Below are 20,972 nucleotides of genomic sequence, written 5' to 3'. Positions count from 1 at the left end.
GTATTTCGTCTCTTTGGGAAACGCTAGCTACCTCATCGGCCCTCAATACGGTGATGTGATGACGTCATCATTTGTCTTTACAATAAGACTGTCACCAGAGTCAACAATTTGAGGGCTTCATTCCGTTATGTGATTTGATTATTTTTCTATCGAACGAAAATTGTTTCTCCTGATGTCCTATCAATATCCATCTACTCCCGAAGAACGGATCAACGCCGCCCGCGGCTACAAAGCGTACGTTCTCTTTGACATACTTGATAAGCAAGCTTACAGAGTAATCTAGAGCTCTGCACAATGAACATGTCTCTCCAGAAGCAACGAAGCATGCACAGGAGATGCTACAAAGGTTGAATGAGCAAGAGGCCCTCCAGGAGCTCAGTGGAGAGAGCGTGCATGTACCTTATCATCGCCACGAACGACGGTCGTCAGGGGACGAGAGATCAAGGTCTCTTCAAGAGAGAATCAGTGCCGCTCGAGGTTATAAGGTGTATTCTGTCTTCTCATCACGTTTATAGTTGAAAAACTACCGAGAGAAAACGATTACAGGAAGGGAGAACTGATAAAATCGAGAGCTATTCACAATCCACTAGTCTCAGAAGAAGGCAAACAACATGCGTGGGACATGTTGCAGGTCATGGATGACGAGGAAGCTAGGCAGGAGCTATACCATCAGCAGGAGAGACCGAAGGACCCTCCGAGGATCGCTGTGGGGTTAAAAGCGCAAGGCTTCCCAGATCTGTTATTAAGAACATTATCTAATACAAATTTTAGCGCACAGAGAAATCCTCTCGTCAGCGAAGATGGTCGTTGCAGAGCTGCGAAGCACCTACATGATATTGAAAACAACAGCTCTGCGGAGTACCACCAGCAGGGAGATTGACGCCCGTGTACGGATATTTGATCTTTGAACTGTGTTGTTGTCATTTTAATACTGGACCATTTTCATGCATGGGACACAGACTATAACTGAATAATTTTTCTACGGTTTGAATACTTTGTTAGTTTATCTATCATAGAGAATCTACTGTACTATTTTGTCTCTAAAACTGTAGTACATTCTCGAATCTCTGTATTTTGCTTGCTTACTTATTAGTTCATCTCGTGCTACTACAAATTATATATTCCGCTCACTTTATTGTGTAAGAATCAAGATATTGTTTCTCTAACCATACCTTTATACCTGGCTGTTCGCATCAAATCTGAGAGCCAGAATTTATGGATGTGTTGTTTCTTGTCTGTTGCGCTGATCTCTGTCGGGATATCGTTTTTTCGAGACAAAAGGTCACTCTTTGTTCCATGGATGTGTTGGTATCACCAGCTTGGTACTGTGTACACAGTTAAGTGGACAGTTTATGCCAAAGCAAAGGTTGATTGATTCGTTGTATGAAAGATGTGTGTTTTTAGGTCAAGGCCCCATACCCCTGGATCCAAACGGGCGGGAGCCGCAGCTTAGCAAGATCACGTACAACATGTCTTTGCTTATTCTGACGGGAGGATAATGATGTCCCGACAGTTGGAATTACTAAGGAGTCGTGAGGTTAGCCATGAGTTGAATGACCGTATTGACGCTGTCCATGTTGATAAATTTTGCAGCGCGTAGAGTAATTACGCTGAACGGAGAGGTCAACGGAATACGTGTAGGCTAGGAAGGAAAAGCGGAGGATTGAACGTACACATTGAAGTACATTCAACAGCCATTTCCAAGGTTGTCTTGTTGGTTGAAGTCTCTCAGTTTCCTATTACTTAGAGCAAGAATGTAATGCTTGAGATTTCAGAATACCGTTCCTGTTAGTGTAATAAATAGCTACCTTTGTCCGCGTACTCACAGTTCATCCTTTACCAAGATAGAAACTAGAAGCTCAAACTTCAGAATTTGCAAAAGACTATTCTTTTTTATTATACTCTTACATGCATTCTAGCAACAAAGCAATTGTCGGGGCATATTCTCCCGTCAGAATAAGCAAAGACAAATTGTACGTAATCTTGCTAAGCTGCGGCTTCCGCCGTATGGATTCAGAGACATTGGATAAGGACTTAGAGGAAGACATCTATCATACACGAATCAATCAACTTTTGCTTTACTATAAACTGTCCCGCTTAACTGTGTACACAGTACCTAGCTGGTGATACCAACAGCAATCAACATTGGGCACCAGCTTCAGCCACATTTGGAAGAAATCTGGTATAGAGAGTTATGCAGACTGTCAGGAATGAGAAAACTGCGAAGGTAAGGTACAGCAAGAAGAATATTGCAATCTAGAGGGATCTCTTAGCATTGTGAGCCAACGTGTGGTTATAGTAATCGCTCTCACCTTGTCTTCATTTCCCCACCCTGTCTGCCACAACGGTTGTATCATGAATACGAGGAGACCAATGATGTAAGATACTATCGCATAGCAAATAAGCATTATTGGTGATTGCAGCACACACATATAAACCCAGTTTACTGCATGTCCTTCCTCGTGCCTGATGAGCTTCAGAAGGTTTGGCACACCATTTACGCATGTTTCACATGTGTCGATGAATACACCGAGGTAGAATGCCATAAGGACTGCAAAAATGCTCCATATTAATGTGCCGTTCCAAAATGCCCGAACTGTCCAGTGAGACAGAGAGGCTTCTGTCTCATTTATTGAGCTTATCGCTACGGACGCGAAAATGGTTCCCTGCAGGGCCGATATTCAGTATCCGAATATTCGCTTAGGAACTATAGCTTACGACAATGGTCACCGTGCTGTACTCAGTCCTTCTATTCTTCCGCCACAGATTCATAACGGTCACTCGATCCGGGTTATGTTCGGGCATCAGTAAGACCTGGTGAACGGCGAACTTCCAAGTTTGCCAAGGAGCCGTTAAAATATAACAAACTGTCTGTAGTAGCTTCATGATGCCCGTTATCGTTGCGTTTGACAATTGATAATCAATATATTCCGGAAACTGTCACGGACCTTCGGAAGTGACCCGGATTTAAAGTAGGAAGAATAGCGTTTTGCGAGCAGCAATACGTGGTCATCCAGTTTAATTAGGTTACGAGCGTCTTTTGTCTCCGAACGATAACACATCTCTAGTGTGAGTAATGACTAGTATTTATGAAATTCTAACTCCGTATTGTTAGAGTATCAAGAACTGCCCAAGGTCGTGGCAAGTGTTTTTACAGGATATTTTAGCAACTGGCATTCTGAACCGTGGAACAAGTTTTCTAGAGAATATGGGCTGGTTATTGTCAGAACATGGAGCAGTTTACTTACAGCTGCCTCCTTGTACTGTACTGGTTCCCTTCCTCCTCCTGCTTCCTTTGTATTCTGTATGTAATTATGGGGCTCCGAGGCAACTCTTTCAAGTCACTCGAGTATCCCATGGATCCTCTAAGACACGGAGGAATTGGTCCCATCCGCACATCAACTCTGGACCAACTCTGCAGATGCGTATTCAACATACCCTCTGCCTGCCACTCATTTAATCAATCAATCGCATATTCCTGATGATTCCGGTGGTCCTCATTCGCCACATGTTTACTAGTTCGTAAGCTTTTAGCTAGAAGACCGAACGCGGGGAAGTATTAAGCCATGGTACCATGGCTACACCATACTATACTTTCGGGGCCGACCATAACTTTTGCTTTACAGCCGCTCGGTTGCGTTCCTCTCGTTGCCTTTCGGCACGATAATTTAGACAAATGGCCCAGAATATGTGGCTCGCCCCATTTAGTCATGCCACTGGGTATGACTTTGGTCTTGGCTTGCGTCGAGGATGTGATCATCCCTTCCAATACTTGTGGAACCAAATCAAAAACTCCTTCAGATTTTGAGAGATGCTTCTCGAAGTCGTACACTTTCAAGCTCCTGACCTGTCACGACGCTAACGAAATAATTCTCCTCATTGCCGCCTACCGCGTGCACCACCACATTCTCCCCAAATTCGCAGTCTCTTTCATTCATAGCAGCCTCAGTGTACTCCTGGTAGCTGGAGGCTTTGACTCCATCCTCCTCTGAAAGTAGCAAAGTGCTCGCAAATTTCCGAGCGTCTGCATAGGACTTGAACACCCCTTCAATATGGGTGTCATGGGTTGGCTTCCGTTCGTGGGTGCAATAGGGAACATTGGTCTGCACCACATAATAAAGTGGAATTACAACCCGTCCGTTTTCATTATCACTCGTCAACTCCAAGTCGTTCGGAGATGTCGATACACGAAGTCTGAACTTCGTACCATCCGACGCAACGGCATAAACTGCAAGCCCCGTTCCCTCCGAGGCTGCGAGGTCTTCCAGCGCCTCGGGCTTTGTCTCAAAGGACGAGAACCATTCTCGCTCGTATCCGCTGTCGAAGAGCCCACGATGTGCAGCATCCTTGGCTTTTCTAATAGAAGTGTAGGTACCTAGGACTCGTATCTTTTCAATCTGCCCCTTTGGAGCCTTTGCCGGGGCGACCATAAGCATAACATGGTAAACACTTTCAGAAATAGTTTCAGCTTTCGCGGTCATATTGAATCTCGGAATTTTGGCGTCGGTAGATATAAATCTGCACGAACAGATGTTCGAAGGGAAAACTCGCCAGATTCCTCTTGGCCGTATTTATAGCATCTAGACAATTCGAGGAATATGCGGCGGCAGCAGGCCTAGACTGTGAGAATTGAGTGGTAGCCTATAATTTTCACCATTATCTTTTGCTGGTTGGCTTCGTCCCAAGGAATTTTGAAGGTAGATTCTCGGGCGATCGGACCCGAGAGGCAGCTACGGGATCGGGTGGAATGGTGTAGATGCAACTTTGAGCATTGTCACTTCTTCCAGAATCTGATGAGAGATATCATATGCAGAAAGATAGCAGTACCGTGTGGGCTCAAAGTGGGCTTCGCGAGTTCGAATATAATATGCTCGATCGGGAATGCCTCCTAGTAACCTCTTTGAATGGCAGGCTGGGGTCGTAATATGGCATTATCAGCATGCGCAGGTTCTGGAACATAGCTGTCTGATATTCTAGTGTAGCGTTGGTAGGTCTAGGACGATTATGATGACTGCTCAGGCGAAACCAGTATTTGGTGCAATTCCTAAGTGATCTACTTCCTACAAAGCATCTTTTGTCAAATAAACCCAAGCACATCAAGCCCTATTTTCCCTGTCCTTACAACCATAGAGGAACGAAGCAAAAAGTAGCGGATAACTCAAGAATAATCAAACTCCCTAGAGGATAGATGAATTTTACAAGGCTATCGATGATCCCACGCGGTAGAGATCTTGAGATGATGATGAACCTCCAGGCCCAGATCTCCGTAAATCGAGTCAAAACCTGATAGAGAGCGGTTAGCTAGTCTAATACCTTCCCACAGCTATAGATCCGTAAAAGGAAGTTTACCTGATTGTGTCTTCTCCATCTCATCACTCCAATGGCCCAGTTCGTCAAGTTGTTTATCCAGGGTCTCCATAGATTCATGTCTTCCCTTAGGGACAGTGGAGAAGTCTGGTCGGGGAACACACTGCCCGATAAGGAGGAATTGGGAATTAGGATAGTCAATCAATCTAGGCTGTAAAGCCACCCAGCGGTGGTTACCGAATATTTCATCAAAACTATACTCTTTCAGTAAGTGTATGATTATAAAGGAGCAATAGAAGCGGCGGCCGTCAGAATGATCGACTTACCTTTTAGGATATGTTGGGTTATTAGGAAGACTGAAAGACGGTGGACTGGAAGCCTTCGGATTCTTCGACTGAATAAGCCACCTTCCTCGCTCTTGAAGTCCAAAGTCCTTCTGAACAGGACCAAGATGTTTAGGGTCTATAAGCAAGTAGGCCAGATAGGAGCCATGTTGCGCCGAACTTATGGAATAGACGCCTCTCGCGAACAGCCTCGCATCGGGTATAGTTCTTGAGCCGCGGGTCCGGGTCTCATAATTCAACCCAGCGATAAATGTCTCCTGAAGTTCTTCCAAAGTTATCCCAGCCTTTTCCACAAAGCCTACCTCCTTTATGCGAGGAGATTGTGGAAAAACCTTTTAGGAACCACTATTAGTCGGAACCTTTCGCCGAACCTCTGTGGACCCTCTTGTTGATCCAAAGCTGACCTGCACGGGCTAGGACGGAGAACAATAAAGCTCCTTGCGACGTCGTAAATTCCACATGCACCAGTACTATCGATATCAACTCGAGATCGATAGAAAAAGTAAATGATGCCCCTCTCCAGGGTCTCCAAGGCACATGCGTGGTCTCGAGGGGCATGATGAGGAGCTGTCCCAATGGCGTCATTTTCAATTTTTTGGCTTTCGTGATTTGATGCGGGCAAAGAGTTATCTTCCTGCTTCACCGTGAATTCGTCCGCTCTATATTCTGGCCGATTGAGAATAGTATTTGGAATTGGCTCCAGTGATGTTTTGTTCGTTTTCGCCAACGTGATCTCCTCGCGGAGTCGTTGATGATTGCTACATGTGTCCTCCTCTTTCTTGGTCTTGAAAGGGGGAGAAATACCCCATCCAGATCCTCTTCCGAGAGCTGCCATTGCAGAAAGCGGTTTTCGGCCAGAGAAAATTTCAATATCTGAAATGAACCAATATGATGGGTATTTTCCATCAGGAAGCTAATAATTTAAGCCTCTTTATACAAGGTACCTAGCAATAGCATGAAGAAAAAATCGTGATATACTTGAAGAATAAATCCAGCGAGTAGGGGATCAATAGAGTTAGCACATTTAGGTTTACCTCCAACTCGGTCAGTGAGGCGGTGGTTGCTGTGCAGCATCACACCACACGATCCATTTGAGGCTATGGCACTTGAAGGACTTCGCTTTGTTTGTCGGCTCGAATCTCACCTCTCGTGTCTAGACCGTTCTAGACTCGATATATTATCGGCAAGAGATGTTTTGGAAACTGGAAGTGGCGGTTCCTTACATCTAGCCGTCGGCCGACAGACAAGGGGCTACCCATGGCGCAATCACTCTGAGCAAGGTGAAACTCTGAACGTACGACGTAGTCATAGGCACAGTCGTGTGACCGCCTACCCTACAGTCATTCCATATCACCGACCGGCTAAAACAACATTCCCTTCAGGATATTGGCTTCCAAATTCATCTTCACGACGCAGGTTCGATATGTAGAACCCGCGTAAGATCTCTCCCTAGAACCAGGATACACCCGCATCACTTCTGCCCGAACCCCTTTCATCATGCCCTTCTTAACATACAAACGTGCTATTCAGCTGCGTCAAAACCTGCAAGACACGCAGGCGACTGTCATCACCCCTGATCAGGAGGGCTATCCAGAGCTTATCAATAGATGGAGCGAGGCCAGCGAGAAAGAAGCTGTAAGCTAGCATTTCCTGTGGATTCCTTCGATTCCCTCCCAACACGATTATGCCTCTGCCATACATTTAACTGACCCGTCTTCCTATAGGGTGCGGTGGTGATTGTCACTTCGTCTCACGAAATCTCACTGGTGATCACCTTCGCGACTTATCATTACATTCCCTTCGTGGTCCAAGGTGGAGGTTTCAGCACGAGCGGCGCATCCTCAACCCATGGGGGAATCGTTATCAACTTGTCCATGATGCGCCGTGTTGTAGTCGATCCGGCCTCACAAACCGTGGCCGTTCAGGGCGGCGCAACCTGGGACGAGGTTGACCAGGCGTCAGCAAAGGAAGGGTTAGCAGTTGTTGGCTGCACGACGAGCGCTGCTGGCGTCGGGGGTACAACTCTGGGGGGCGGTTTTGGCTGGCTCACGGGACGTCACGGCCTGGTTATCGATAACCTGATCAGCGTCAAGATAGTCCTTGCAGATGGCCGCATCATGACCGCCTCCGCTGACGAAAACCAAGACCTTTTCTGGGCTATACGAGGCGCTGGGCAGAGCTTTGGCGTGGTCACTGAGTTTGTCCTACGGGCGCATCCTCAGCGGCCCTCTGTCTTTGGTGGTTTTATTTACTTGCCAATAGAGCAGCTCAGTGCTGTAGTCGAGTTTGCAAACCAGTTTGATACGCAAACAACAGGCGACGAGGCGCTATTCTTCGGCTTCACCACCCGCCCCCACGCCCCGCTGCCGATCGTGATTGTCGCTCTGCTATTCTATAATGGGCCAAGTACCGCGGCCGAAGCCTTCTTCGGACCGCTATTAGCCCTCGAGTCTATCCAGAACGAGACACATGAGATGCCGTACTTAAAGATGAACACTATCTTGGGCCGGTTCGTCGCCCCGGGGACCCGTAAGAGTGTCAGCGGCACGACGTTTGCCCTACCTTTGGACCTCCAGCTCATGCAGGAGGTCCACGACGACTTTGACAAATTCATCCGAACCTATCCGCGGGTCGAAGGTAGTGCAGTAATTTTTGAACTAATACCATACACGCGTGTAAACCAAATACCAGTCGAGGCAACCGCCTACGCTAACCGGGGCCGGTATCATAACGTTGTGTCTATCTTCCGATGGTATGACCAGGAATTAGATATGAAGATGATGAATCTGGAGCGTGCAATGATTCGCAAGATTCGTGACCGTGCTGGGGTGGTGAGCATCGCGGGACAGGGGGTGGGAGTCTATGCTAACTACGCGGGTACTAACTCCTCGGACTCTGTGAGCCAAGCTCTTATTAACACAATTTTAGGACACGAGACCAATGCGGAGGAGCTCTTTGGCAAGAATCTTCCACGCTTGCAGGAACTCAAGACAGTTTATGATCCGAAGAATATGTTTCGAAAATGGCACAATCTACTTATTCCTTCGACTGCACACTGAGTTGTCGCGGTATTCCACCTAGGGAGAGGGGGGGATATAAAAACAGTATGTCAACCGACATCCAGCTAGGGATACTATTGAGTCGTTTCTGAAGTTGATACTACCGCGGAAAGACTTTGACGGAAAGCTATTTGAGCCTATTTCAACCCCGAAAATTGACACGATTTTGGTGTGACTAATTTACTCATGAATACCAACGCTGGACGCCGAAAATGCATCTTATATTGTCATTACACCTCCTTCCGTCTCAATTCATTGCTTCCCAACCGGAGCCCCTTGATCATGCAGTAGCTCACTGATTACACCCATGCCCGCGTTGCGGTGTTCCGTTAGAGATGTCCATTGTTTTGCTTTTCGTAGAATATATGGCATCTAAAACGAGCGAGACATTAGTGACAACATTGTAAGTGGGCAAGGCTATCATATACATTTGGTCTGAATGCATCTCTACGTTTCCTCTGCTTATCTTGCGGACCCTCAAACTCAATCAATTAAAGAAACAGTAATGCACACGGCGTCGCTCATCTCTGATAGTAAGCATCTGGCACTTCGGGGAGATGAGTAGAACGACAAGCTAAACCCTTTTCAAAGGTTACGTCTTCGTTATGGAAGATAGCCGCCTACTGCAACGGAGCATCGTGTATAATCAAGCACCCACGACAGTGGCAGAACTTGGCATTTAATGGTTTGTTTTGTCTCAGGGTATATAAGATCAGCAATAATGTAAGCGCTCTTCTCCGTATATACCAGATTATTGATTCTAAGCTTCCAGGACCCAATATTCACGTCTCAGATCTACATTCTGGTTACTGAGGGGATAAACCCATCTGGAGATGCACGGAGTGGATTTTCCTTCCCCTTCAAGGCACTCTGCATGGGGATACATTGGAATCTCTAAGACAATTGGCGGGCCATGAAAAGTTGCTCTCAGGATTCCAAAACAGCTCGTCTAGTCCCGTTCTTGCCTCCCAATGATTCCACCCTGTAAATGCATCACCCCAGGAACGTGGGATACCACCGAAGTTGATAGATTCTGAGGTGACTTGGAGTATACGTATTAATCATATCTCCATGAAGGACGTGAAGTATAGTTCGTCGGCCACGGGAGTCCTCTATGGAAAAATGTGAATGTGACTCATTTTGCAATTACCCCTTCCGTGCACTTGCAGTCTTCTCCCTGAGCTACGCTATTAATGAATTCTAATCATCTTTCAGTGTGATTGATTGAAATCTGCAAGTTTTCTTTCCGGGAACATTGACGATGGAAGCGCTATCCTTGCTAATGGACTCGACGAACTCCTTACAATGGCGATACGACAAGGATAGTGGAGTCCTCGGTATAATTTTATGTTAATGAGACCTGAAGTCGTGTGAACTAGTATTCAAATAAGTAAATAGAAAATGCCGCGACTACTTGAATCCAAAGAATCGACGAACCGCTTTTTGAGAATGTCGCAGGTTTTGAAAAACGACCATGGGTTCCAATAGCCCGTGGCTGACAAGTGTTGTTGTTGGTATCACCAGCTAGGTACTGTGTACACAGTTAAGTGGACAGTTTATGCTTCTAAGCAAAAGTTGATTGATTCGTGTATGATAGATGTGTGTTTTTAGGTCAAGGCCCAATACCCCTGAATCCATGCAGGAGCCGCAGCTTAGCAAGATCACGTACCACATAACATGTCTTTGCTTATTCTGACGGGAGGATATGTCCCGACAGTTTTAGTGTAGAGGAATTACTTCTTGTTGTTTCTTTCTGACAAGATACAAGAAGCTATACATACACAACGTGAAGCTTAAATTGATTTGGAATATTTGGTTCTTCGTATAGAAATGCAGAAATTATTTCCGATGTTGCGGCCTTTGTGCCTGATGTACACTTTGTTGAGAAGAGAGATAGGATCTAGGAGGAGCGACAGTTTATGCCAGCAATTGTGTGATATTTTAGATGTCTAAGAAATCTAAGATAACTCCTGAACGGAAGCGTGCTAAATATCCACTTTACCATACAAGGCTAGTGTGTCTCAGGGAGGACGGCAGGATAGCCATCATGGCCTCAGCGGCATTGAAGACTGCAGAAACCTCACCACACTTGCCTTGTATCACAACGACAAATGGCGGGTGACCGCTAGTGAGAGCGTGACTGCGCGTAGACAGGGTGAGAAACTGGGTTGAGAGCGGGTGATCCCTTCGTCGCATTGATCCACCCAGCTGAATGAATAATGGCGATCTTGTTGCGGTATGACGTCATCAAAGGGTGGTATGTTTCCACCTCCCAGTATCCCTAACAAAAGCGGTCGAGTCTAGACCTAGCATCGCTTAATTATGGTGCCACCACTTACCCGCTCGAAATCTTTTAACTCTAGCAGGCTGCGGAGCCATACAATCACAGGCTCATTTACGTAGAGCCATGAGGAGTCGTCCGCAATGTCTTCGCATGATTCCCATATCTCGCAACTACCTTCGATTTTCTGACCCCTGAAGGTTTGTTTGCCAGTTTCATAAGATGGTGCACTGCTAACTCAGCACAGCGTAGTCCATACTCCAGACTGAGGGCAGTATCGTCCTCAGTTTCCACGTACTGACCGACCAAAGCGATATTTGTTGTGTCACGAGGAATAATATTTGGCCGGTCTCCATAGCGTCGTTTTAACAGCGGTGACAAGCCAAAAGGCATTAACCGGGGAACTGCAGTGGCAGTTGGAAGAATGCTTTGGAATGGAATATTGAAGTGCCATAACAGCTCTGCAAGGATTTCATCACCGCTGCATACGCACATAGGCTTCTTGATGAAATTCCCACATTCTTTCGGTGTAAGAGCATAGCCGAGTAAGAAACAAAGATTGTCCCGTTGACCTGTGAAGGCCGGTTGTTGTGGTAAGACGATTTTCAATGACCAATTGCTGTCAGCAACCGATATGAGATGTCTGTCTTGGGGTAGCGCGTGAGTTATATGTGCACAGATCACCTTGAATTCGGGCGCCGGGAACGTAGCCGTAAAGGTTTCGAGGAGAGATTCAGAAATTTGCGTGCAGAAAGTCGACGGGTTCCCGAATTTTGTAGATTTTGCAGCCAGATTGAACCAAATAGACCAGTCCCAATTCAGCAGCGTTTCTGCTGCTGCTTGGATGCCTGGAGGAGAAACTCCATTACTTCCAAATAGTGATCCGGATACTGGCGAACCGACTGTCACGATAACGATGTCATCTGTTGCCACCGGGAAGACAACAGACCTACCATTATCTGACGCGTGAATCTCGCAGACTGTCCTAGGCTCGGTATCTGTACAAAATCTTATATCTGATACTGAAAGCCTGGTCAGGAAGCTCACTCCCTGCTCCTGTAAATAGGGCTTGATACACTGGAGAATTGGCTTTTGGAAGGCATGCTGTAGTGGACTGGCAGATTGAGGACTTTTTTCTTGTACATAGTCCAGGTACTTGCAGAGATGCCGGTGGAATTCCATTGCACAATGCACTGGCCGGAGGCCAAAACTATTCACTCAGTTAATTGCGGATTTAGTATTCAATTAAGCAATGAAGGAGATGGGTAGCGGCCGACTCTGACTGACTTAGAGGAAAATAGTTCCCAGAGATCGGAGCCAAGGAAGGACTTGCCGAATATATCTTGGATTGTCTTTCCCTCGAAGTCTCCCTCGTCCTTCAGTAAAAATTCCACGATCTTCTTCCGATTCTCGGGCCAAACATGAGTGCTGCGATTCTTGATCTGGGAGTTACTTGGTTCTGAGATGAAGACCTCTGTGGGGTGTCTTGGTGCATATACCTCCGGTCTTCTCCCGTTCTTGCAGAGCAAGGGTGACTGAGGATCATGATTCCAGCCAGAGCCATGGGATTTTGCAACGAGGTCGAAAATACAAAGATCCTGACAAAAGGAAGGTGTTTCTGCTGTAAATGCCTGATCTATAGCAAGATCACAATAACCAATCTCCTCATCATTGGACTGAAATTCTGCCCCCAGTATATGGATTTGCCTCCCAGATACTTTTGCATTATTGATGAGATAAAATGCAGCCCCCAATGATTCAATTCCACTTCCTATCAACCAAGCGTCGCATATTTGACGGCCCGTAAAGGGTATTGAACTCTGAGCCATGAACAGCAACTGGGGATGTTTTCCAGCTTGGTGTGGTTAATGTAAAATTAAACAACGGTCGTGAGATGGCACCTCGTGTATAACACAGGGTTCTGACACAAGAAAATAAATAGTTTCACTGATTCGGTCTCTTCTAGTCTAGCCCATTATTTACACTGGCCCGTGCCCACGGTGGCTAAGAATACCGTGACACCACAAGCCAGAATGGTGAGATGAACCGACAAGATTTGATGATACCTTCTAACACTAATATTGCACTTCTCTGGAATTGAAATTCCTTGTGACACAACCTTCAACATGGGGTTCAGTGCACGTGTGCCGAGCCCAGGCCGCGGTCTATGTGATGGGGTATGGAGTCATATGATCAACTGAACTTTGACGTCAGAACATACTCATGACGCACAATATTGACGGCCATTATTTGCTCTCCGTATGGGGTATGTAAAAATGAAACCGACCGAAATTAAACCGGTAATGGAAAGAATTGCTCATAAAGATAATATAGCATATCTACGGACCGTATCTGAAGCATGATGGTGCTAGGTGGGTAGTATATAAGACCATCCATGGTTGCCGCCAAATGATCATTGCGACGTCAACTAAAGCTAATTGCGATTGAATTAAGACCCTATATCATGGGTAAGATAAGCATCGCGTTAACTGCATACTATACCACCTTCAGTTTCAAGTATACTACACAGTTTCCGATATATTCTCACGCTGCCCAAGACACCTATGGCATAACGGACAGTAAGTCTTGCCGGTGGAAAACCATTGTTCCAGGCAATTGTCATGGAATACGTGCCGGCAGGAGAGTGTGTGAATCAAGTTCGTCCTGGAAACTGAATCAAAACATATAGTACTATTTGTAATTTAGATCATAATCTCTAAAGGTTCTAATATGGGATGAGCTTACCAGGTAAATGACGGAGTAGACCCCAGCAGACTATCCGGCTCTGTCTGAACTGAATCCCACCATTGTGACAGGGGCTTCTTAGGTGCTGCATCTTCGAGTTCTTGCAATCTTTGTGCCTCAGATGTCAGGCTAAATGGTTGCATTATAGGATCAATCACTGCAGCGTCCAGCGACCGATTCCATATGGAAAAAGTTCTGGAGATTATTCTGTCGAAATGAGCGAGTGATATTCATAGGTAGTGGGTAATAGAAGTTAGAATCGTGATGACATTGACATACAAAATCATGATGGATGCATATATCACCAGTATAAGCACAAGAACGAGGATGCCTGCGTCGAAGCCTGAATTTGATGTCATACCTGACGCTTCGGCACAGCAGTCTTGTTGTTCAGATGAAGTTGCGGAAACTAAATAGAAGGGGTTCCAATGATGTTGCAGCCTTCATTATGTGAAGGCATTCGACATTCTAGCCTCACATAGACCGATAGCATTAATGTGGGTGGTGGGGTAAGTTTCAAAGGTCTTGTGACATACATGTGATTTCGCAGACGGGCCATGCAGCTTCACTGGATTCCCTCTGTAGAATGATGCTGGCTGACACGTCTCAGTTATTGAGGAATCTGCTAGCTGGAAGCTCGCGGGCCATATGCAGGGGTCAAGAATGGGACTACATCAAGGTGCAATCGTGAACTAAGACTATACTCCATGAAAAAGTAAATTAAAGCAAAGCTTTATCATGTTCCTCCTGTTAGGGTATAATATGTGCATTGTCTTCGGATGTCTTCGGAGTGGCTAGTGATACAGGATTCGGATTTAGTTTACGAATCGGAGGGAACTGCTCTACCTCACAGAGGAAAGTCATAGTTTACAACTCGTGCTGAACTTGAAACTGGTTAGGTAGGAGACCAAGAGCGGGGGAGAAACGAGAACAGGTGGAGAGACGACGCGACGCGTTATTAAGACCACACAATATTTCGATAATTCGTTCCCAAATGTCGTAAACAGAACTAAGATCGCTCCTTTACACAGAGTATCTGGTCATCCAACGTCTGCGGAGATGGTGGTAAATACGCGATAGGTGGCAATTCTTGTTTTCTGCTAGATTTTTTGCCAGCTACGCCTCGTTAAGGAACGCGGCAGGTGGGTCTCCATCGAATTGTTCCTTGTGCCCTCACTGTTTTTTCCACGTGAGCTCTTGATATTCAGCTGTTTCACATCTCTTTTCGGAGCTTGGGTCTCTAAGGCTTATAAGCTCGAGGCTGGGCAGTGTTACGGATCTACCGTAATACACAAGACTGTATTCATATGCAAAAGAAGTGGAAGAGAGGAGAGGTCTAATTTGGTACGAGCTCCTCGAAAGATAAATTTTCTCAATAATTACAAACAACCCTGGAAACGCCATCAATTGCTGGGGTGTGGCATCATAGGAACTAGAATAGCGGCGATCCCTAAATAGAAAGCAATTAATTTCTTTGCAAATTGGCATTTAACAGGCAGTAATATTAACTTGATTTCTGTCCATCACGCTCGGCTGACCAGCTCGGCTACGCCATGAAATCATCACAAGGCTGGTAGTAGAAATGCCGAGGTCAAGGATGCAGAAGGATCTGACCATAGTTTTCATAGGTGCTCTAGCTGTAGAGCATGCAGATGTCTTATCAGTCCAAGTCATTGATGTCGTCATATACCAGGTAGGAGACTGCAGAAATACACCCAATTAGAATTACAGAACTTTTTCAGCCTCCACCACCATCCCACAAAGCTCAGCCATGTACGGAGGTAATTACACAGTTAAATACTAGGTAGGTTATTCTATCACATCGGGATAAAGTTCAGATCATTTGAATGACACTAACCTACGCCACATATGCGTAGCTAATAAATATAGCTGACGTATGTATGTACGAAGTAGGAGATCACTATAGGTCGTGAAAATGTTATCTTATATAAAGACGTGTTCTCAGATCGCAATAATTAGCGTCGGCTAGGTCGGTATCGCTTTTGATACTCAATGAGAAGCTTCTAAGCACTCGACCTAACCAGTCGTATACTTGGGCCTTGGCTAAGCCTTCTCCTTGCGGCGTATACTAGTATGCAAAATACTAGTAAACGACGCTGTATATATGGCTTAATTGCGTTCAGTGACGAGCTTGAAGTGAGGCACATAAATATCGGTGTTATTCGTGAGATAACCTACATATGCACAAGAGTATTTGGGGAATTGAACCCAATAGTCCGCCGTAGCCGGGTTCTTGGGCGCTTTAGACACAGCTAAATGTATCATTTGTATAGTAAACTTATACACTTCAAACCAATTTGAATATTTTTGTATCTATAGCTACTTAAATACATAGATTTTATAGGCAAATTAGGCACATAATGAATTAGATATAAACTTGTTAGATAATTTTTGGTGCTTGCCACAGGGTCCGTTTGTTGAGGTTTCCCCAGTCTTCAATGATGGCTATCTTGTCATCCTCCCTGAGACACACTAGCCTTGTATGGAAAATTGGATATTTGGGAAGCGTGCAAAACACGCTTCCATTCAGGAGTTATCTTAGATTTCTAAGACATCTTCAACATTATACAATTTTTGGCACGTACCGTTGCTCCTCCTAGATCCTATCCCTCTTCTCAACACCGTTTGGGTCAGTTTGTAATAATGCAATAGATTATTCCAGGTTTACCATAGAAATTAATATTTTTCAAAATATTCCTAAATTGTTGGTATCACCAGCTATGTACTATGTACGCAGTTAAGTGGGCAGTGTTTATGCCAAAGCAAAAGTTGATTGATTGATGTAGATTCCAGGTCCTCGTCTAATGCCCCTCAATCCGTGCGACGGGAGTCGCAGCTGAGCAAGATTACGTACAATATGTCTTTGCTTATTTTTGACGGGAGGATATGTCCCGATATGAATAATTTTAGCTTGAAATAACTCATAATAGTATTACCTTTCTACATCTACAGTACCGGTATATATGTTATTATGGAGACATACAGCTAAAGTATGTGAATTTAGCCAAGTCGGTGAAACACATGAAAAGGTGGTAGGCATTTTTTGGGTCCGTATATTCCTCGCGACCGGATATCACTTGCCCATGGGACGGACCTGTCGGACTTCCTGAGCTCCGGGTAATAATACATCGAGCTAGACCTTCAGTGAATGACGCAAATCCTTCCAGCTTAACCATACAATTCAAATTTTTTAGACTTTACCAATCCATAAATACAATTATTTGACTCCAGCCACGTCCTCACAGAGTGAGGGGGTTTCGCGCCCCAATCGATTTTCTAAGTTATTTAAGACCACAAAGAACTTTGGCCTCATACTTGTCGCAATTTATTAGAGCGAGCCAACACAGACTCTCTGCCACTGATTACACCCATATTTGGGTTGAAAAGATGAACAGTGTGGATGATACAGGGAATTTGGTTCTTGATTTCGAGCAGCTGGCGCGCAGTGATGTCGCCATGGTCGGCGGGAAGAATGCCTCCATTGGTGAGCTAATAGGTGCGCTTGGGCCGAAAGGAATCGTTGTTCCACCTGGTTTTGCGACGACTTCACACGCGTATTGGCGTTATGTTGACTACAACAAAATGCAAGAAACGATGGCCATGTTGATCGCAGAATGGCAATCAGGCAACATGAATCTTTCCGAAGCTGGCCATGAAATACGCAAGTTGTTCCTCCGCGGTTCTTGGCCTCAAAATCTCTCTATTGCCATCAGGAAAGGCTATCGGGAACTTGCGGCTAAAGTGAGAAACGAAAACCCGAGCGTTGCCGTGCGTTCAAGTGCGACGGCAGAGGACTTGCCTGATGCGAGCTTCGCCGGCCAACAGGAGTCATATCTGAATATCTCAGGGGAAGATGCAGTGTTGGATGCCTGCCGTCGCTGCTATGCCTCTCTTTTCACAGATCGGGCAATCAGCTATCGCCAAGTCAAAGGATTCGATCACATGAGCGTCGCACTCTCGATTGGAGTACAGCGTATGGTCCGCTCTGATTATAGCGGGTCTGGTGTCATGTTCTCCATCGATACCGAAAGTGGCTTCGACAAGATTGTGCTCATCAACGCAGCATGGGGACTTGGAGAAAACATAGTACAAGGAACCGTCAACCCCGATGAATATCAAGTTTTCAAACCACTTTTGGGCGATGAAAGTCTGGTCCCGATAATAGAGAAACGGCGAGGAAGCAAAGAAATGAAAATGGTCTATGGTAATGGAGATGTACCGACACGGAATATACCTACCTCGAAAGCAGAGCGCGCTGCATTTGTACTAGGTGATCAGGAGATTCTCCAGTTGGGCCGCTGGGCATGCACAATTGAAAAGCACTATGGGTGCCCGATGGACATGGAATGGGCAAAAGACGGCATCACGGGTGAGATTTTCGTTGTCCAGGCCCGGCCTGAAACCGTTCAATCGCGTCGTGATGCTGGTGTCGTCAGAACTTATAAGGTTAGCAAGAAGGGCCGCCTTCTTACCACGGGGCTTTCGGTCGGGGACGCCGCAGTATCGGGCCGTCTCTGCCTCATTGAAACGGCAAAAGACGTTGAAAATTTTGTGGACGGCTCAATTCTGGTGACAAAAACGACGGACCCAGATTGGGTGCCTCTTATGAAGCGGGCGGCGGCTATTATCACCGACCACGGTGGGCGCACTTCGCATGCAGCTATTGTCAGTCGCGAGCTCGGCCTCCCAGCCATAGTAGGCACAGGAGATGCAACCTACATGTTACACACCGGCCAAGACGTAACTGTTTCGTGTGCCGAGGGTGACAACGGCTTTGTCTACGAAGGAATCTCCAATATCACTACTAAGACATTGGATCTCACCGGGCTGCCAGCAGTTAACACAAATGTTATGATCAATTTGGCCAACCCTGCAGCAGCATACCGCTGGTGGCGACTTCCAGCCGACGGCATCGGCCTTGCCCGCATGGAGTTCGTCGTCACTAACGCTATTCGGGTACATCCTATGGCGCTAGTCCACTTCGACCAGCTGAGGGACGCAAAGGCCAAGGATGAAATTGCACAATTGACGGCTGGGTACAATCACAAGCCTGACTACTTCGTCGACAAGCTATCGCATGGTTTTGCGGCTCTTTGCGCAACCGTCTACCCTAAGCCGACCATTGTCCGTATGAGTGACTTCAAGACAAATGAGTATGCGGGCCTCATCGGTGGTTCCGAGTTTGAGCCAAAGGAGGAGAATCCAATGCTTGGCTTCCGGGGGGCCTCACGTTACTATTCACCGCTTTATAAAGAGGGTTTCGCGCTTGAGTGCCGCGCGATCAAGCAGCTGCGCGAGGTGATGGGCTTCACCAACGCAATCATTATGATTCCTTTCTGCCGGACAATCGACGAGGCGGAAAAGGTACTAAACACCATGGCCGATAATGGGCTCAAGCGTGGCGAGCACGGTCTCCAGGTGTATGTCATGTGCGAGATTCCGTCTAATGTCATCATGGCCGATAAGTTTTCTGAGCACTTCGATGGGTTCTCGATCGGCTCCAACGATCTGACGCAGTTGACTCTCGGCGTTGACCGCGATTCTGAAGAGCTGGCAGGCCTATTTAATGAGCAAGACGGGGCTGTCAAATGGATGATCACACACGCAATCTCAGTAGCTCGCAAGACTGGTCGCAAAATCGGCATCTGCGGACAGGCGCCCAGTGATCATCCGGAATTTGCGAAATTCCTAGTTAAAGCCGGTATCAACTCTATCTCCGTCAGTCCCGACAGCTTTGTCGCTGTGAAGAGGCATGTAATTGCGAGCGAACAGCCATGATTTCCTCCTGGCAGCTGATATAAAGGACGGTTTCGTTCAGTATAGTGGTTTAGTATACTAATCTTGACCCTCTATCAATTTAAAATGTCTCGTAAATTCACACAATATGAAAAGGCGGATAGTTGCTCTCATCGCTAAATTCCGTTTCTTGTATCCAGCCGACGTTTTATGACATTCCAGAATAATGGACCTCTCGACTAGTGCAGGCATAGTGGATCGATCTCGTGCCTGTCTAGTTGACCGTGCTCGCTGTACTGCTTTACGTTTCTTGTTCTTTATGGTTTTCTTTTATGGTTTGGCAGCTTTAGCAGGAACATATGAGCCAGCAGGCGGCTCTTTCGGTCCCCTTTGCTCAGATGGGCCTGGAATGGTGCGAGAAATGCTTCTCTTGCGTAAATCTCAAGAGGTCACTGTCACAGCAGGTGCCGCACGTTTCTAAGGCGTTCTAATATCAATGAATTGAAGTCCTCTGTAGGGACGATAAAATGCATCAAAATAACTGGGACTATGTACCGTAGCCTAGTCAGGACTGTTGGTTAGTTTTGCGAAAAGTCAATAATAGCGAAATCGAATGGAAGTTCGAGCAGTCAGGTGCGACGCGTTGTTTAGAGCCAAGAATTCGCGAACATTTTGAATACGCTAAGTGTACTGAGGTGCAAATACTCTTGAAACACCACTGTAGATAACTGGGCTTTGTCTCGTCTTAGCCGTTAAAGTTAGTTGTCGTTGAAAAGTGGAGAGTTCATTACAGTGACCTCGGATTGGTCCATTTCCTTCCCAAATTTTGTACGTGTTTGTATGTAATATGCGGGTAACCTTTCGACATCGGTATGGTCACTCGAATACCCGGTTACAGCGCCATGGGACAGCTCAACCTGCGACTTTTCCATTCGTTCGAGTCCTTTCCTTTCTTGAATCAATCTACCTTTCTCTGGATGATTCCGGCAGTTCTTATTCGTTCCAATTCATACTAGCCTATACCAATTTACCCTGTTTTGACATTAGTTTAGCATCCCGCTAAAAACATAAGGAAATGGGCCAGTCTGGAATCATCCAGCCTTAGTGGCATGTTACCACTCCAGATCTTCGACACACTTCAAGAACAATTACGTCCTAAGTGTGTAACCGTTCTCTTGGTGGAGCAATCGTCCGACTGTATATAATCCATCAACTTTTGCAACGCCTCTCCCTAGTCTAAATTCATGTGGTACAATGTGGCTATCCTGTCTCCTTACATCTCGCCATCCAGGAATCTTTATTAAGAGGCGGTGGCGACGATGTCTAACATTGGTCATTATCAGCCTCGTTGTGTTCTTCCTAATCGCTCAGAAGATGTGTCCTATTTACCATTTCTCCTCTTCGGAGAGATGTCAATTTGACTAACTAGTGGACCTTCCGTTGACCTACTTCAATGTGGCAAGAACACGAAACTACTAA

At 46.0% G+C, this 20,972-nt stretch overlaps 5 protein-coding genes across 5 annotated transcripts; 3 read left to right on the top strand and 2 right to left on the bottom strand.

The window, feature by feature from the left end:
* Nucleotides 1-172: 172 nt before the first annotated feature.
* N7496_002124 (Con-6 family protein) lies at nt 173-880 on the top strand (the record flags this gene model as incomplete). The annotated part of the gene is made up of 3 exons (XM_056695055.1): nt 173-234; nt 284-507; nt 555-880. The coding sequence occupies 3 exons, from the start codon at nt 173-175 to the stop codon at nt 878-880; spliced, it is 612 nt and encodes a 203-aa protein (XP_056557267.1).
* Nucleotides 881-3,797: 2,917 nt separating this feature from the next.
* On the bottom strand, nt 3,798-4,481 carry N7496_002123 (uncharacterized protein; the record flags this gene model as incomplete). The annotated part of the gene is made up of 1 exon (XM_056695054.1): nt 3,798-4,481. The coding sequence occupies one exon, from the start codon at nt 4,479-4,481 to the stop codon at nt 3,798-3,800; it is 684 nt and encodes a 227-aa protein (XP_056557266.1).
* A 2,667-nt stretch (nt 4,482-7,148) lies between these two features.
* N7496_002122 (FAD-binding oxidoreductase) lies at nt 7,149-8,710 on the top strand (the record flags this gene model as incomplete). Its single annotated transcript, XM_056695053.1, has 2 exons — nt 7,149-7,286; nt 7,376-8,710. The coding sequence occupies 2 exons, from the start codon at nt 7,149-7,151 to the stop codon at nt 8,708-8,710; spliced, it is 1,473 nt and encodes a 490-aa protein (XP_056557265.1).
* Nucleotides 8,711-10,835: 2,125 nt separating this feature from the next.
* On the bottom strand, nt 10,836-12,094 carry N7496_002121 (uncharacterized protein; the record flags this gene model as incomplete). The annotated part of the gene is made up of 4 exons (XM_056695052.1): nt 10,836-10,991; nt 11,050-11,221; nt 11,290-11,976; nt 12,039-12,094. 4 exons carry the CDS (start codon nt 12,092-12,094, stop codon nt 10,836-10,838), a joined length of 1,071 nt encoding a protein of 356 aa, XP_056557264.1.
* A 5,050-nt stretch (nt 12,095-17,144) lies between these two features.
* On the top strand, nt 17,145-19,535 carry N7496_002120 (phosphoenolpyruvate synthase; the record flags this gene model as incomplete). Its single annotated transcript, XM_056695051.1, has 1 exon — nt 17,145-19,535. The coding sequence occupies one exon, from the start codon at nt 17,145-17,147 to the stop codon at nt 19,533-19,535; it is 2,391 nt and encodes a 796-aa protein (XP_056557263.1).
* Nucleotides 19,536-20,972: the final 1,437 nt, after the last annotated feature.

Source organism: Penicillium cataractarum (assembly GCF_028827025.1).
Source record: "Penicillium cataractarum strain IBT 29864 chromosome Unknown utg000002l, whole genome shotgun sequence".
Lineage (NCBI taxonomy): Eukaryota > Fungi > Ascomycota > Eurotiomycetes > Eurotiales > Aspergillaceae > Penicillium > Penicillium cataractarum.
Note: the sequence above shows the minus strand (reverse complement) of the source record. Positions and strands in the feature narration are given on the sequence as shown.